We start from the raw sequence: 14,360 nt of genomic DNA on the forward strand, positions 1-14,360 counted from the left end.
TATTCAAGGTGAAAGAGTAAATATTCCAACAATTAGTCCTTAGCCCACGAATTGTTCAAGCCTAATTCTTCCACGCATCACACGGTAAAGCCATACTATGCTTTCTTCCGCACTGTGGTAACTGCAGGCGTGCTCTTGGCAGAAGAGGTCGGATTCACCGACTTCAGCTTCAAAGGTCCAAGGTTCTCTTTCTTCTTCGACTCAGTTTCCACTGCTCCAACATCTTCAACCTACGTATTATTTATCTAACCAAAAGTACTGTCAACCTTCCTTTGGGCCTAAGCTTTAACTATTGCTGCACTTAAACCTCCGATACCCTCACTTCGATCGCTGTGTAAGCAGATAGTATATAGCTTTTAGATTTTCTATGTATCATGACCACCAAAAGGCAACCGGAATGCACGTTCACTATGAACTCTCAAGGTAATCCCGGACTCTCTTTACTCGTGATTAAGAGCTCAAAAACTGGCGGGAAAGTACACCGCAATGGAAATGTAAGAACTAAGCTCTGAATCATGAGGATATGTGAGGAAGATTGAGAGGCCAGACAGCTGGCTACGCTTAGAGATAAGGGCTTTCAAAAATGTAGGGATACTCCAAAAAGAACCTGGTTTAAAAGCTGATTTAACTGTGACCGTGACATGCAAACATTCATTTTATTCTCTGCATATCTTTCTCACATTCTTCTTCTTTCACGTTGCCAAAATGTACAAAAGTATTAGTTTTGCGAAAGAAGCTTGGATACGGTCTTATACGAAATCAAAACATTGTATGCATTAGCGTATTTAAACGAGTTCACAAAAATCCAAAAAAATATGACATTTTCTAATCATCGTACTTTTCATCATTACATACCCACAATGCTCATCATAATGGGGAAAAAGTAACAAACAGCGAGAGAAAAACGTCCATCCAAGACCACTTCGTATCTACTTGAATGAACAAGACCAGCAACATCGGTACATGGATGAGACACGCCAAAGTTGTTTTAGACTGTAATGCAAAATCAATCCATATTGAGACAAAAAATCACATCAACATTGTGTGATACCTGGCAATTCGATTTCTCCCATCCCCATCCCTGCAAAACTAATCACCTACGATTGCCACGAAGGTTCAAAACAAACGAGAAGTTACGACATTAAGCTTCACTTAGAAGGCCAACTGCAGCCATTCAAAGGTATTGTAGTCAAAACTCTATCGCGATCAACTCCTAGAACCATCGGAATTTCTCCACTGCATTAGACTCAAAGCAATTCCTTTCAAGTACTCATTAAAAGTACTTGGCCATCCCTCCACGTCCACAGACGCGGACAACAACCACTGATAATCAGATAGAGCTTTGTCACTTAATGGCTCCAGGAACTCACTTTTAGCGACAATTTCGTCCGGAGGCATGCCTTGAACTATATTTGAGTCCAAGGTCACCACTGTTTTCGGCTTTTTCCCTGATTGCGAAGCGCCTGTCTCAAGAAAGGTATTCTCCGAAATCTCCGTTTCACTTTTCTCAGACCAAGTGAGAGGAGAGGCACCAACGAACACATCATTTGCAAACGTCGTGGCTCTTGCAGGTTGCAAGCAAAAATCAAGCCATTGAAAGACCAAAGGAGATGGACCTCGAACACGACCCCCTACGTTCTCTGCTTTTTCGAATGTAGTTGTTGCTGGAATTGCCTGCATCATCAGATCCAGAACAAGTGCCAACTCAGAGTCCAAAGTGAAGATACTTCTTCCTCTCCGATAAACGGAACATTGCCTTTTGACGACATAAATAATATTAGCGTTGACCACTAGCAGCTTCTGCTATGATGGCACTCTTGACGATGGACGTTCAAGTTTAACACTAACTGTTAGATTAAGAGAAACAAACCAAGTGTCATCAACGAATCTCATCCGAGTTTTAAAGATAATTCTTTTTGAAATGATGTAGATAGAGTTAGTCAGGCTCACCCAGAGGTCTGCCCATAGGCTTGTTCCTGATTCTGGAGCATAAACACTGATGTTTGAAGCACGCTTTGAATATGGGATGATATCACTTGACCACCCAACTGCTACCCAAACATCTCCGGCACTCATTGCCTTCAGGTAGTCGTTGTCATCAAACAGACGAACCTGTGACTCAATACAGTCAAAGTTGAGTAATTAAGAAGAAATCGACAGACAACACCGTTCATTTCAAAGTTACACTAATAACAAGGGATCTAGATTATTCTCTAGCAAACAACTGTCTGGTAAGGAGAACCTTAAATCACTAACACGAACATAGGACCAGCCTAGTGAGGTTGAAAGAATACCTGCTTCTGCAAAGCAAGAAAACGCTCTTTTACAGCCTCTCTGCCTCCTGGAACATCTGCATCAAAATCATTGGTATTGTACGAAGCCCCTAAAGACTTGAGAACAGCACCAACTACCTCGCGTGGAGAGTCGACCATTGCTATCCTCCCGGCAAGTTGTGGCTGGAAAAGGTCTTTCCAATCCTGTCTCCAAAAGGAAGTTGCATCAGAACCCAATTACCATAAACAATAAGGAAAAATACATATAAAAGTGCCCCACGGTATGCACGGTACAATAGTACCAACGATGCGTAGCATAAGAGTGACATAACCACAAACTCATGAACTAGCAACCCAACATAACAAAGTTGTAGAAAGCACGTTACGCTCAGGATCGAGAAAGTTACTAACCCTGATAGGGGAGATGCCATTCCTTTCCAACTTATCCTTCTTGAAGGCAAAAACAAGACTTCCCCACCTATAGGGAACTCCCCATACTAAACCCTGAGGGTTAATAATACCTTCGGGGTCTCTCCTGATAAAGTTCTGTTCGGGAGCATCAACCACTTAATTAGTTCAGTAGACATCTCAAGGTGATGATGTATATGACAAATCTATTGTCGTAGAATATGTGAAGGTATGTACACAAACTGGAACAACGTCGTCAACCACGCATGCTTACCAACAAGAAACCAACTCATCAAAAAAAAAAGTCAAAAACAAGAAAAAATATGTGAGGAATCAGGGTTACAGTCTAAACACAGCAGTAGATAACAGAAGCATCACCACATGCCACTATACCTGCCACTTAGGATGCAATCGGTTGAACCAATCAAACTGTTCAGCGTTCCTAATAGGATCTAGCAACCCTCCTTGTACTGCCGTAGCCAACCAAGAGTCACCAACAGTCACGAGGTCAGCCGCCATGGCAGATTTAGGTGTGATTTGACTGTTTTCCATCGATACAGCAAGTTCGGCAAGAATGTCACTCAAACTTCCTTTAAACTCCGCTGACAACTTCGCATTCTTTCCCTGACTCATTAGAAACTCCTGTACGGCATGCATAAAGATGAATTAATTAAGGTAAAAACTTGGGGAAAAAGAAGCGAGAAGTATCCAACCAGTGTGTGAAGATGTGAAACATACAGCAAAAGTTGTGACTACCTTGAGCCAGGCAGGGGGAACTGAACCTCGCAGGCCCACAATCCGAAGGGGCACTGTCAAAGCATAAGGCTTCGCCTTCCACTCCTCAAATGCCTTCTTGAGTTCTTCATCTTCCGTGTCCCCGCCTGGTTCCCTGTCCCCTTCAGCCTCCGCTGGCAACCATCCATGATTTGAAAACCAGATGAGCAAGGTTGATCCTTTACGATACCACCATAGCTAACCCTAAGAACAGCGTCCATTCCTTGTTCAAATAGCTCATTAAATAACTCACGTAGTCTTGTCATTACAATATCTCCTAATACCGTAAAGCAGATTGTTCTGAATGCATCTTCACGTTTTTCTAACATTCAATCATGACCCGATACGACAGCCAACAGGCCAAGAGAGATAGTTACCAGATTCAATTTCTCCACTGCCAGAGAGTAATTCTGCAGCCGCAGCACCACTGGCCAGTTCACCTAATTCATCAAGATCCTCCAAATCCCCAATTGTGGGATAATTCATGCCCTCGTCGTCGCTACCCGCACCCATATCCGATTCTGCATAATCGTCTTCGTCTTCATCCTCGCCCTCGTCCAAATGTTCTTCATCATGAACTTCATCTTCATCATTCTCATTCCTCACAATCTCCGCTTCCTTCATTTCCACGCCACTGTCACTTGCCTCCGCACCTGCGATTGCTGGCAACAACTCCTGAGAACCATCACTAGCTTGAGTATGATCATGAGCCTTAGAGGAATCTTGAGGTGTCACAGCAGCTCCTTGATCCTTCGAATCTTGACTCTTGCAGGACACAGAGGACACGCTTGCAAAACATGGAGGTACATAACGTCTGGAAAGTTTGGCCCCTGGTACCGACGCCCTAGCAGTGCCTGCTCCAATCCCTAAGGCTACTATTGTCAGCCACCCCAATACGTGCAACCGTGCACAGTTCACGGCCAAAAACTTCTTCAGTTCAAGTCCCTGCTTCGTCCCAAGACTACTCCCCGCATCAGTTTCATATTCCGGAAGCGCGCGCTTCGCAGAATCCTCCCAACAAGTAATTCCTTCACTTTCTAGCCCAGAACTAACTTCTTCGACTTTGAATGCGCGGCATTCATCGGCATCAGACCTTCCCACGGGACCACTACAAATTCTCACCACCTGTGCAATCCAGCGCTGCTCTCTACGACTACCAAGAACTAGCCGCGACCGCTCGTTCCAAATACAAACACCCTGCAATCGTCTCCTGTCACAGTGAACTCTATATACACTTGAAGGTGACCTTCGGATAAATTTCACCCCCGCCACCAGGCTGCACGACGAAGGCGAGGCTTGCAAGCTAGAGCTGCAAACCAACACTCTAATGTTCTCCATAACAGCGCTTGCCGCCAGAACCTCCTTACACAATGTCAGGGTTTAGGGTTTAAGGCAACATTCGCTTCCAGGACTGTGACATATTATCACTCCAAAAACCACGACAGAAACGGAGAGCAGCTCAAAATATCCTCCAATTCCTGCCTGCATGCTGCAAAATGTTCCATTTTCGATCCCAGCACCCTAACGATCAATCCGACCTCATGAACTTCACAAGCTAAGAGAATCCGCAGACGACTCAACCTGTCTGAGAATCACATCTCTGAGTCTAGTTTCACACGCCGGTGCCCTTTCCTCTCAATATTCAATCCTCATACCATCTAAATTCGAAGATTTGGGAATGAGATTGAATGTTTCGATGCAGATTTCGAGTAGAAAAAAAGGATCTCAGACGATAGCGAAAAAAGTTTTTGGCTCGATTGTCGACGGAGGCAAGAGCCTTGTTCAGCCCTCGCATCCTCACGTGGAAGTGGCGATGGCATCTTCGCCGTCCGTTGTCTAGACGGCCGGATCGAGATTCGAATGAATGCATAACCCATCAATCCATTCGTCATTCATCTATATTCGCCTTGTTCCACGGCGCCATTATTTCTTACATGAAATTTTCTTTCCACTCTCCCAGAAAGAAATGAACTGAAGCTTGTCTGAACTCATTACTAGTGTAATCTAAATGCTATTTATTTCGAAAATTGTGCTAATTTTTTTACAAACTTAGAAGTAAGCTTCATGATCATGATTTTTGTGATGACTTGAAATTGAAGGCTAGAAGTTGAGTTTCCAAGTCTTATTTTTATAGAATATTTATAAGAACTTTATCGTAACTTAATTATGAATTTGGTACTAGAATGTTAGTGTCTAATAATATTCGAAACAATTAAAATTAGAAAAATATTTCCATGATGTTTACATAATTTGAAAAGAAGAAATAAATGCTAATTCAAAGTTACATTTCAATACATTATATAATGGGAGAGACACTACAACCAAAATGTGTGTAATATACAGTTATCCTTATTATTTATTTCAATTGTCGAATTAGAAATACTAGATAAAATGTATATTTTTGAAAAAACCGATTTAATGAAAAATGCAAAATTTAATCAAACGTACATGATAATGTTTTTGAAACCTATATAATAAAATTATGGATTATTTTTTCTTGCTTTCTTTCTTTATAAAGAAAAAGATAAAGAAAGTACTCATGTAGATGGATGTGCATTTAGCTACGACTTGATCGGATGTTAGTTGTAGCATTGTACTGTCAATATGGAATTTTGATGCACCGTTTTATGTCTTACTCAAAATGAATACAAATAATACAGATGCATACTTTTTTTTAATTAATTTCCTTAAAACGTCAAATAATGTCTAAAGCCATTTCATACCTTGTAAAGATCTATGTATAAACACAGTAAATGTACTTTCAAAACAAATTATGAACTCAAGTGACATTTGTAAATTACTTTTAATAAATATATGGAAGTTACTAACAAATATTATAATTTTGAACACTCGTAATATTTCATGAGATAATTATGGTAAAAAATCTGATAACGTTTTATTGGATTAAAGAACTGAAAATTATGTAAGAAAATATAATTCTCGTTTACAACTAGACATATCATTCATTTGACAAGGTTGATAATCTATCAAAAAACACCAATTTATGGAATATGCAAATTAGAAGTTAGTAATATCAATATAACTAAATCATATATATATATATATATATATAGATATATTGTTCAATCATGTATCGCTGTTTGTAGGAGAAAACCACTTTATGATTGTCACCTTCCCCTCCCTCTAACAAAATTATTACAATGAAAGAAATATTTAGTTCAATTTGTTTGTATGTTTTTGTTTGTATGTTATCTTGCTTTTGAACAAGAAGGGGTAAAACCAATCTGAAAGGATAATAATTATATATAAATAAATATTTTTTGCGGTTGGAAAAATAAAATGGAATTATTGCGTTGTCTATGCATACGTGGTTGTCATTCAAGACTTCGTAATGAGATCAGCATAAGTGCCCATACATCAGGCTCGTGTGGGCACGGTGTGAATAGAGCCCTACAACTTTTAGAAACCCTTTGGAGCGGAGCTGTTTATTCCGCTATTCGTAGAATAGCCGAACTCTCATCCATCCATAGACTCAACGGTCTTCCATGAGGCCACCTCAGCCCCCCAACGGTCCAACAGGCACTCCACGTCTCCATGCCACATCAGCAGCCCCTCGCTCCTATTGGCCGAATTCAAACGCGACCCCACACAAAAATACACAAGTGGCACCGGGCGTCCTCCCCTAGACGTCGAGCGAACGTTGAGCTTCAAGCGTCTGAATGGTAACGGCGAGTAATATTATTATTATTAGTAGTAGTACCTCGTCGCAACCAGCATCATCGTCTGCACATGAGAACTGGAATATGACATGCGCTGATCATGCGTGTTGGAAATCATAAGGTAAAAATCACGAAATTCGTTGTGCAGTTTGCGAGAAAAGGGGAATGCTGAACCGTTGGGTACCGAGCTGGGAAACTGATGAGGGGTGTGGCGGTGTCACTGCGGGATGAAAACCGTGGCGCTGCGTGTTTTATGCAAGTCGTGATGAGAAGCCGACGATGCTATGAGAAATGCCCGTGTCAGTCGTAGTGACTGAATTCTGTGAGAGAGCGCCCCCCCCCCCCCTTTTTTTTATTTGGCCGTTTGGGGAGGTCCCACATTGTGTGCATTCTGTTCTACAGCACCGTTGTTGTGATGCTATGTATTACCAGTGCTGGTTGTCCTGCCAGAACAGGAGTCAGGTTAAGCTTTGCTGTTGGCGAGAGATTTCGTGAGGGGTGTAGTGGGTGGGTATACGTTAGGGTTTTGGTGGATTGATTGTATTCGGTGTCATTGATTGACGTTTGAAGGTGGGGTTGGTACAGCAACTGGCCTGTCTGGTTGTTCATGAATTTGGTTGTAGGGTTTGGGATTTTGGTTTTAGCCGTACGTAATTGAACGAGCGAAATCGCACTTATTTCAGTGTATTTGCAGAAAAAGAGGGTTCGGCGTCTGTTGAGGATCTAACTCTTTCCGTTTGGAGAGCTGATGGTGTATGCACGGACGGTCCTGTAAATGCGGCTGTAATTCGGACAGGGTATCATCGCAGTTGAGTGACCGCAAGTTGACACGAGGAACAGCTGGTAGTTCTCGAAACCATGGATCATTTTGCTCGAAGGTATTTACGAGAATGTCGAAGATAGCGAAGCTGAGGTGAGAAATTAAACAACGTACCGGAAGACCTGGCGATTCTGGATTTTACATCAAGGAATTGATCGCTGCTCTTCTCAGTGCACTTTGGGATTTTGGATTGCCGGTCATGGCAACAATAGCAGTGAATGCGGACAACGAAGAAACATGAGTTGTAGACCCTGTTGACAGGGTTTGTTTACAATGACTATGAGGTTTGGCCTGATAGAGTCTGTGTTCCCAGTCCTCAGACATTAAGCCTTGAGCTCCGAGATTATAGATTCTGTGGTCATGGCAGTCGGAGAACCCAAGGGCGCGAACAGATATGACAAGGGTCATAATCTGGGTGAGGGAACATACGGTGTCGTTTTCAAGGCTGTTGACATAGTGGTAATTATCTCCTGCTTCCCCTACATTACTCATGTCTGATCAGTAATGTATCCAAGCTCCAAGTTTATCAAAACAGCTGTTGGGATCTGTCAGTATACGTCCTTACTGGCGATTCGAGAAGGCCTATCGAGTAAAAGTGATAGTGGGAACTTGAGCTACGCATGAACTCGCCAATTCTGTAGTTTGATTGTGTTAGCTAGCAATTAGGATGCCTGGAATGTTTTGCTACGCTTTTGCGGATTTGGCATGATTGGATGTGACAATCCATCAGCTTGGGTTCCATAGCTCTAACTAGACGCTAGAAATTTCAGTTCACGCGATGCAATAGGTTATGCTGGAAATGCATTTCATCTCCAAGGTCCAAGAGTCCAGTTTTTGCTTTCATTAGAACTGTGCGACTCTAATGTAACCGAGTGTGCTGCAGTCCAGTAGCTGGTTCGTAGTTTTGGGTATGCGACAGTTCGCACTTAGACAGGTCACATCGTTGCAATGCATGGAATGATGCGAGGGCACCCCAAAGCGCAAAGCTTTACGCACCTACACCCCATCCTTGACATCTGTGCATGAGTTACATTGTAATGTACTCTGTTTATGTACGCTGAAGGCATTATGGCTGAGTTTACAAGAATTCCGTCAATAGCCATATCTTCTGGTAAATATTAGAGAAGTTTTCCCTCTTGTCCGCTAGTGGAATTGAGACAATCACGTCCACTTGCACTGTCTAGATAAGGTCATCAGGTCTTTCAGCTCGTGAGAACATTAAGTTTCTGAAACTAAGTTCCATACAGGTTGCGTTACTGAGTCATTGTCTAGTCATTGTTGCGTTACTGAGTCATTGTCCATTGTACCTGGACAAACCACTGAGCTGTGTATTGAACTTATATTTCCCTACTGCTGTAGTTAAAGTGTTGATGGAATGCCAACGGTTAAGATAATCGGTTTCACTTGCTGGGATTCTGGGGTTAAGGAGTACGAAGTCAGTGAACGTGCGGCGCCTCATTGTTCTTCAAGCGACGTATATGACAGACCAATGTCACTGATCAAATCGTGGCAAATTTCTGCAGACAAACAGGACGGTAGCAATTAAAAAGATAAGATTGGGAAAGCTCAAGGAGGGTGTGAATGTGACAGCCTTGAGGGAGATCAAACTATTGAAAGAATTGCAAGACCCAAACATCATCGAGCTGATAGATGTATATCCTCACAAGAGCAATTTGCACCTCGTATTCGAATATATGGAGAGTGACTTAGAAGCAGTGATCCGAGATCGGAACATTTTTCTCTCCCCTGCCGACTACAAGGCTTACATGCAAATGATTCTTAAGGGACTAGCAGTTTGCCACAAGAAGTGGGTCCTTCACAGGTTAGATTTCCGAGCTCGTCTTCTTATCTTGTCCCATGTCAAGATGTACATCTCGCCACTGAATTTACTGGACTCTGCTTCGTTTTCGAACAAGGCCAGAGATGCAAACGACGGAGATGGCAGGGGCCGTTTTGTTTTATCTGAGTTCGTCAAGGTCGAATTGATTTCGTCAACATGTTTTAGAGAAACTTTTGGTACTGTAGTTGTTCCACTCCTCAGCTCTCACAGTTTGTTTTTGGTTGTGTTGCCCTGCCTAACATCGGGGTGTTCCATACAGGGATCTTAAACCAAACAATCTTTTGCTTGGTTCCAATGGGCAGCTAAAGCTTGCGGACTTTGGATTAGCTCGCATATTTGGGAGTCCCGACCGAAAGTTCACACACCAGGTACATATGCGTTCATTAGTTTCTCCTTTTGATTCTGCTCTTCTCGATGTTGCTTCCATCTTCCCCCCATTATGAAGTCGCCTGTCTAAGACATGTTTTTATCAATGTACCCTACTCCTTAAGATGGGGATCCCCGTATGACACCGTGTTTTTTTCAGTGTAGAGCTCCCTGCTGTGTGTTGCCTGTGTTGACACTCGAAGCTAGTATAGTTATCTGGTCTCAATTCTGAAAAATTCTCATCTGAAAATCAGGTCTTTGCACGATGGTATCGAGCACCTGAATTGCTATTTGGTTCCAAACAATATGGACCAGGTGTGGATGTGTGGGCCGCAGCATGTATTTTTGCGGAACTTATCCTCCGTCGTCCATTCCTCCAGGTACAGATGAGTAGGATTAAATATGGTTCTGTATTATCCGCCGTTAACGTCTTGTATTTAGCTCGATCATGGTCTTGGGATAATTCTTTTTGTTCCGGGCAGGCCGATGCCCGATGATCACACTGGTGCTGCTCACCTACTGATCCTTAAACTTGTCAACTTCATATTTAGTCCACAATGTACACAATGTGTCACATGTGAATCTGGGGATGGACTTGCGAGATGACACCCATGTTGTGCGCAGGGTTCTAGCGATATTGATCAGTTGGGGAAGATATTTGCAGCATTTGGCACTCCCGGGAAGGCGCAATGGCCTGATGTGACTAGCCTTCCTGATTATGTAGAGTATCAGCATTCTCCACCGCAGTCCTTCCGCAGTCTGTTCCCCCAGGCAAGCGAGGACTGTATTGACCTTCTTCAGCGAATGTTCACCTACGACCCAAAGCGAAGAATAACTGCTCAGCAAGCATTAGAGCATAGGTATAGTTTCCCAACGGATTCCTCCATCTTTCTTTATAGTATTTCTTAAAACGCCTTCTTCGTTCCTCTACTTTCTACATGATCAGGTGGGATGTGCTTACTCGAGAGCGTGATTCCCAGGTAATGACTACTCTCTTCTATATTGTGGTTCTGGGTAACTTCTGGGCTGGTTACTGACCGCTGTGGTATTTACAATATCAGATATTTTAGGACTGAACCAGCACCAACGCCATGTCACATGCTTCGAAGGCCGTCAAAGCCGGAAGCACAGCCAAAGCCCATTGAGCTTCTGTCTCCAGCTGGGCACATTGTCTTTTCCCCTCCTACGAAGACGCGGCGTCTCCAGCTCTTTGGTGGGGATATCAAAACAGCTGGTGAAGCGAACCGGGATGGGCAGGCCAAACAGCAACTTGAATTAGGAACCCCCATTGATGCCATCACTATCCCTATGTCAATAGATCCCAAAACAAATCTTCGACCCACTCTCAACAGGTGAATCCCTCATTTGCTTATTTTTTGCTTTCGTTTCTTCCTTGTTTTCTTCTATCTTGTATATATATGTCGACTTAGACCCTTCTCGAGACTGCTCGTGTTCAGGACATTAAACCGTTCGCTGCAAGTTAAACCATCTGGATATGCCAATGCAACTTTGTCACCACATTCGTCCTTCACATCAGGTTTCTAGACGTTTATGGGATGGATCAAGTCCTTGTACACAAATGTAGCATATATTGAGGGGAGGCTTACATTTAGTGTCGCCGTGCAATGTGCTGATGATTTTCCTCTCTGGGTTGATTTGGACAGTACGGATAGAACATATTTGAAGAGGAAGCTAGATATGGACATTTTTCTTACCCCAGCACGGCGGTAAGGATAACCGTGTATCAATTACACTAAACTGCAATTACTTCATGGTGTCTTTTGTATCTACCAAGACCCATAGGGGCATAGAAAAGAGAATCAGCGCAGAGTGGATAGAAGCAGAAGTAGCTTTAGCACAGAGTTGGGTCCCAGTCAGGACCAAGACTCTAGTGAATTCAGGGTTAGGTATATTCGTATAGGTCTCAAATATCAGAGACCTCGCATAGAGTCACATGATCTGGAGTAATTTCAAGTTTCAACCCTAGTGTACAGTTTTAGAGGATGGCTGTAAGATTAGTGTTACATGTACAGCCATGAGGACTCTGCATGGCTGAAGCATTGAAAGCATTGATTCATTGGGCAGAAATCTTCTGCGTTGATTGAGAATCTGTAAAAAAGGAGTGAATTTCCTATCATATGACGTATTCAATCAGCGAGCAAACTGCATTGTTTTGTTATGTCTCAGTGTGATAGGAGTCACTATTGCACACTTCTAGCTCGGTCAAATACTCCATTATCTAACGGCTTATGATCCACCAGTTAAGGCATGTGACGGCGTAGCTGCTCATCAGTAGTTTCAATAAAACTCAGTTATTCAAGATTATGTTCATCAAAGTGGCACTTTCATCAACTCATGTATACTATTTGCCAATGATAACATGAACTGGAAGAGTAAAAGAAGGGCCCAATACTTGATAACCAGCCATGTAGAAATACTAATCAGTTGCAATGTCGGAAGTAAACACATGAAAAATATCAATCAATTGGTCATTTTTTCACGTAACTTTACATCAGCGACGTCCAGGGAAGCAGAAGGGTGAGAGGCGGCCCGTAGAGCCCGCACACTTTGGGGGCCCCGCCAGAGGAAGATTGTTAGCCATGGCTTTAGGAGCAGCCAGAAGTGAGCGACCGTTGGTCAGCCAACCGAGAGCCTAATCCGAAGGGGCTTCCGCTCTGGATAACGGAAGCCAATGGCGAGGACGCCTGGAGAGCAGGTATGGCGTGGCCTCGCTCGCCACACATGGTCTGCACGGCCTCCCCTCCACTGCCACAGAGTGCCTGCCTGCCTCTGCCTCTGCCTCTACGTGCCTCTCTCAATCTCTCACTTGGTCGCATGCAATTCGGTTCCGAATTGCTCGAGTTCAGCGCATCCTGTGCGGTGCAGTGAGTCTCGCGGGTTGATTTTGCTTGGATTCGTCTGCAATGGCTGAGTCTATGTCTGTTTGCGCTTCCAACATGCGAGGCGCTTGCACATTGTCCAGCCTTAAGGCTATGCACAGCGCCCATGAGATCTTGGACGCTGGTTGTACTGTGTCGAGAGTTGCTCCTAACGGCTGCCGCATGGTTGTCCGCGCTGCGGGCTCGCAGAAGGGGGGCGTGAACCCCGTGAAGCCTGGTACCAATCAGCCTGGAACTCTTCAAGGGGGCGGTACCCGCTACGTCGGTGGAAAGAAGGTATCGTCGGGCTCTGGTGTGTCGATCTTTGCTTCTTTGACGGTTATCTTACAATTGATTGTGTTGTTGCGGTTTCTCTATTTCTCATCTGCTAGCCCCTTCGAGGTCTTGTGCTGTGCGTTCAAGGCACAGGGGGGGTGGTGTAACTCTAGGACGTCTGGACCAGAGGTAGTGTTGAGTTGGACTGCCAATGTGCACTCAGTGGCTATCATTTTATATCTCACCATAAACTTGGCATGATCACTGAATGCGAGAATGAACATTATATGCGTGGGATGGGAAATGCTTAATTCGAAGCAGCCGTAGATACTTCTTATACCCTCCAGAGTAAATCGGAGAAATACATGAATGCATCGGCTTGCGATGTTTGAGGTGGGATTTTCTGAGGCGTTGTTCCATGCCGTGTGGTGTGATGAACTTCTGAACAGGTCAAGGCGATTGAAGTGTTCGGTGACAAGTCAGGCAAGGTGCGCGACAAGATCAGGGAAAGTCCCGAGGCCATCAAGATCCTGTCAAGAGTAGAACAATTGAGATTACTTTCCAAGGCTGAGAAGGCAGGTCTTCTTACCACAGTTGAGAACTTGGGATTTTCTCTCAGCAAGATTGAGAGCCTAGGACTTCTATCCAAGGCAGAAGAGCTGGGAGTTCTGTCTGCTGCTACCAACCCCGCCACACCCGGCGCACTTCTCACCACCGCCCTGGCTCTTTTGCTCCTCGGCCCTGTCTTCGTGTACTTTGTGCCCGAAACTTCCACCCCTCTCATAGTTCTTCAAGTTATCATCGCAGCAATCTCTGTTGTTGGAGGCTCGGCTGCATTCGGTGCATCCAATTTTGTATCTACTTTACAAAACTCTGAGTAGAGCTTCTTCCGCTGGTCGTGTCCAGTGGGTTAAGTATATCAGTAGCGTACTGTACAAACAGCAACAAGTCTTTGTGGTTACAATTTGAAATGAAGACATGATCCATCCCCTTCTGTATGGTGTGAATATATGCGCCTCAACAACTAACTTCTCCATTTTCGTA

At 43.7% G+C, this 14,360-nt stretch overlaps 3 protein-coding genes across 4 annotated transcripts; 2 read left to right on the forward strand and 1 right to left on the reverse strand.

Annotated features, from left to right (window-relative positions):
- Nucleotides 1-983: 983 nt before the first annotated feature.
- LOC112289629 (uncharacterized) lies at nt 984-5,197 on the reverse strand. Its single transcript, XM_024534993.3, has 7 exons — nt 3,833-5,197; nt 3,438-3,589; nt 3,075-3,323; nt 2,685-2,819; nt 2,295-2,477; nt 1,951-2,112; nt 984-1,674 (listed from the first exon to the last, which is right to left on the reverse strand). Exons 1-7 carry the CDS (start codon nt 4,791-4,793, stop codon nt 1,207-1,209), a joined length of 2,310 nt encoding a protein of 769 aa, XP_024390761.1. The 5' UTR covers nt 4,794-5,197; the 3' UTR covers nt 984-1,206.
- A 1,963-nt stretch (nt 5,198-7,160) lies between these two features.
- Nucleotides 7,161-12,298, forward strand: LOC112290062 (cyclin-dependent kinase D-2). Of its 2 annotated transcripts, XM_024536017.3 has the most exons (8): nt 7,161-7,457; nt 7,830-8,414; nt 9,479-9,777; nt 10,055-10,163; nt 10,416-10,541; nt 10,786-11,021; nt 11,223-11,513; nt 11,619-11,819. In XM_024536017.3, the coding sequence occupies exons 2-8, from the start codon at nt 8,316-8,318 to the stop codon at nt 11,704-11,706; spliced, it is 1,248 nt and encodes a 415-aa protein (XP_024391785.1). In that variant the 5' UTR covers nt 7,161-7,457; nt 7,830-8,315; the 3' UTR covers nt 11,707-11,819. The 2 variants fall into 2 exon arrangements, with proteins under 2 accessions (XP_024391785.1, XP_024391793.1); XM_024536025.3 differs by lacking the exons at nt 7,161-7,457; nt 11,619-11,819 and adding an exon at nt 11,826-12,298 and having other exon boundaries at nt 7,483-8,414.
- A 626-nt stretch (nt 12,299-12,924) lies between these two features.
- LOC112290072 (uncharacterized) lies at nt 12,925-14,310 on the forward strand. The gene is made up of 2 exons (XM_024536039.3): nt 12,925-13,337; nt 13,766-14,310. Exons 1-2 carry the CDS (start codon nt 13,086-13,088, stop codon nt 14,195-14,197), a joined length of 684 nt encoding a protein of 227 aa, XP_024391807.1. The 5' UTR covers nt 12,925-13,085; the 3' UTR covers nt 14,198-14,310.
- The last annotated feature ends 50 nt before the right edge of the window (nt 14,311-14,360 follow it).

Source organism: Physcomitrium patens, chromosome 1 (genome assembly GCF_059467195.1).
Source record: "Physcomitrium patens ecotype Gransden chromosome 1, ASM5946719v1, whole genome shotgun sequence".
Taxonomy (NCBI): Eukaryota; Viridiplantae; Streptophyta; class Bryopsida; order Funariales; family Funariaceae; genus Physcomitrium; species Physcomitrium patens.